At 42.6% G+C, this 2,500-nt stretch overlaps 1 protein-coding gene across 3 annotated transcripts in view; it reads left to right on the forward strand.

Annotated features, from left to right (window-relative positions):
* Positions 1-2,500, forward strand: part of LOC138983853 (uncharacterized) — a 22,326-nt gene that overhangs the window by 12,314 nt on the left and 7,512 nt on the right. For 2 of the 3 annotated variants that reach the window (XR_011461282.1, XM_070357194.1), the window contains exon 2: positions 68-940. Coding sequence is in view for 2 of the 3 variants with exons in the window: in XM_070357194.1 (XP_070213295.1) it covers positions 880-940 (61 nt within the window). In the remaining variant the exon portion in view is untranslated. The remainder of the gene's footprint in view (positions 1-67; positions 941-2,500) is intronic. The other variant, XM_070357195.1, reaches the window with a different exon arrangement.

Consider the following 2,500-nt stretch of genomic DNA (forward strand, 5'->3'; position numbering starts at 1 on the left):
GCTCTCTCTCTCTCTCTGTTCTTCCCGATGAAGAGGAATCGATGAGACATACTCTTTTTGTTTGCAGGTCTTCCGACGATCAACTGAAACAACGGCCAATTTTGGAATCCAGCTGCGCGCGTAGTCTGACAAGTCAATATTCGACATCACCCCTTCAGTTTGGTGTTTGAAGTTCTAGAGTAGGGCTGTGTGCATCACACACAAAAAGCAGTGCAGAAAGTGCACGAAGTTTGCCAGAAGAACGTCACAGATTACACTTAAACAACTGCGGTAATGGAAACACATTGCCATAACAATCAGCTTGTACTTGTACATCCGCTGTAAAGAAAACTTTGTTGCAAGAACAATCGCTCAAGATTTTCTGAAGATTTCCTTCTTCATATCTTGCACAAAATAAAGTCAGGTCAATTGTAAAGTATCACAGTTTTGTATATGTACTGACGCGGTTCCGAAAATGTTGTCTCATGTACAGTGACTGAAAACTTTCTCAAGATTTCTTTCCGCCGTTTCTATACAGAACACTGGCAAGTCGTTAACTTTTACAGTTGTTTATGAGTGCCGACACAGTAGCTAATATTTGTCTGAAGCACAGCAACTGACGATTTTCTTGCACTTTGTTTTGCACAAAATGACGTAATTGTATTCACGCATAGCTAGCTACAGCCACAGGTAACGTTTTCAGTGTGGGGTGGCTTCTTTTTGTTATATAGCGTTCAACTCTCATCCAAAGAATTACTCTGGCAGCGGACCACAGACAATTATCTTCTGTAGTAGTTTTGGTGTTACATTTTTGAAGTTTCAAAAAGCCTCTCTCGTAGAAGGACATTTGAACGCTGTTTGCAAGTGTATGTTGGGAAGTACGAACTTGAAGATTGCAGGATGAAGTCACAGATGTTACCTTGTGTGCTGATTTTGCTCCCTCTGATATCTCCTCTGTCAGGTAAGTGGTGTTGTTTGTGCTTCACTCCCTGCCTGCCTGTCTGTCTGTCTGTCTGTCTGTCTGTCTGTCTGTCTGTCTGTATATTGCTGTTTGTATTTACATTTGTTACATTTGTTACATCTTTAGTGTTTCTATTTTAGTACAAATGGATTGTATGTGTGTGTGTGTGTATGTGTGTGTGTGTGTGTGTGTGTGTGTGTGTGTGTATGTGTGTGTGTGTGTGTGGTTGTGTGTGTGTGTGTGTGTGTGTGTGTGTGTGTGTACGCGTCCCAAGGGCAGATTGTAAGAAAAGGCCCAGCCTTAAATCTTTCTCCTTGTAAAATAAAGTTCAGTTCAGTTCAGTTCTTTCCGTCTGTCTGTCTCTCTGTCTGTCCGTCTGTTTGCCTGTCTGTCTTGTGTGTTGTGTCAGGTTGAGGGCCCCAAAGGGGGGGTATCATCACGATCACGGGAAGGGAAATTTTAGCTTTCACGATCACAGTTACCTTGATTTTTGTTTTCACGATCACAAACACCTTGACGAATAGAGGATCATAGAGTGATACAGCTGTGAAAAATGTACGTTGAAAATAAAATGCTTTGCAATAATGCCCATCACGATCACGAAAACAAATGACGATCACGATCACGAGACTTAATTTTTTTGTCATCACGGATCACGGGCAAAGTCCCATCACGATCACAGAAATGGAAATTTCGGCAATCACGGTCACAGAAAGGTCAAAAAACGCCAATCACGATCACGATTTTAAACCCTTTGGGGCCCTCCAGGCTGTGTCCCTCTTTCTACCGGACCAGCTCTCTTGATCTCTACAAAGAACAAATGTTTATTTTTGAATGTTTTATGTATGTTTTATTACGGACACAAAAGCTCAGCAATGCAATTTCTCTTTTAGAGATTAATAAAGTTAATTATATTGTATTGTATTGTATTGTATCTGTCTCGGTCTCTGTCTCTCTGTTTGTCGTTCAGTTTGTATGTGCGTGCTTTTCTGCCGGTCTTTTATTTTCTTCAAATTCCTGCTTCCTCTTGATGCCAAGACTCTTGTGTGTGTGTGTGTGTGTGTGTGTGTGTGTGTGTGTGTGTGAGGGGGGGGATGCGCGCGCGTGCGTGAGTGCGTGAGTGTGTGTGTGTGTGTGTGTGTGTGTGAATGTGTGTGTGTGTGTGTGTGTGTGTGTGTCAGCGCGTGCGTGCATGTGTGTGTATGTTTGTGCACGAGTGCTTGCTGCCGGTGTACGTTCCCGCCTGCACACAAAAATAGTCAACTACGTAATCCTCCAATAATGTATTGAACAAAAGCACGTAAACATCATTTCCGCAAATATTGTCACGCGACGCGTCTCGGCGATTCATCATTTCCGGTGAGAGTATCAGGTGACATGTTCTACTTCTTCATGGTCAATGTGTCCAGTGATGGTTAGAAAAAGGACACCTGGCAGCAGTCCGCAGACATTTTTGGTATCCATAGTTAATCGGCGTACCCTCAGGCCCTCTAGATTACGTTGAACTTAGCGTTGTAAATTCAGAGCTCAAAATCCATTGGCATTATTGTCCTATTTTTG

This window comes from Littorina saxatilis, linkage group LG13 (genome assembly GCF_037325665.1).
Source record: "Littorina saxatilis isolate snail1 linkage group LG13, US_GU_Lsax_2.0, whole genome shotgun sequence".
NCBI classification, from domain to species: domain Eukaryota; kingdom Metazoa; phylum Mollusca; class Gastropoda; order Littorinimorpha; family Littorinidae; genus Littorina; species Littorina saxatilis.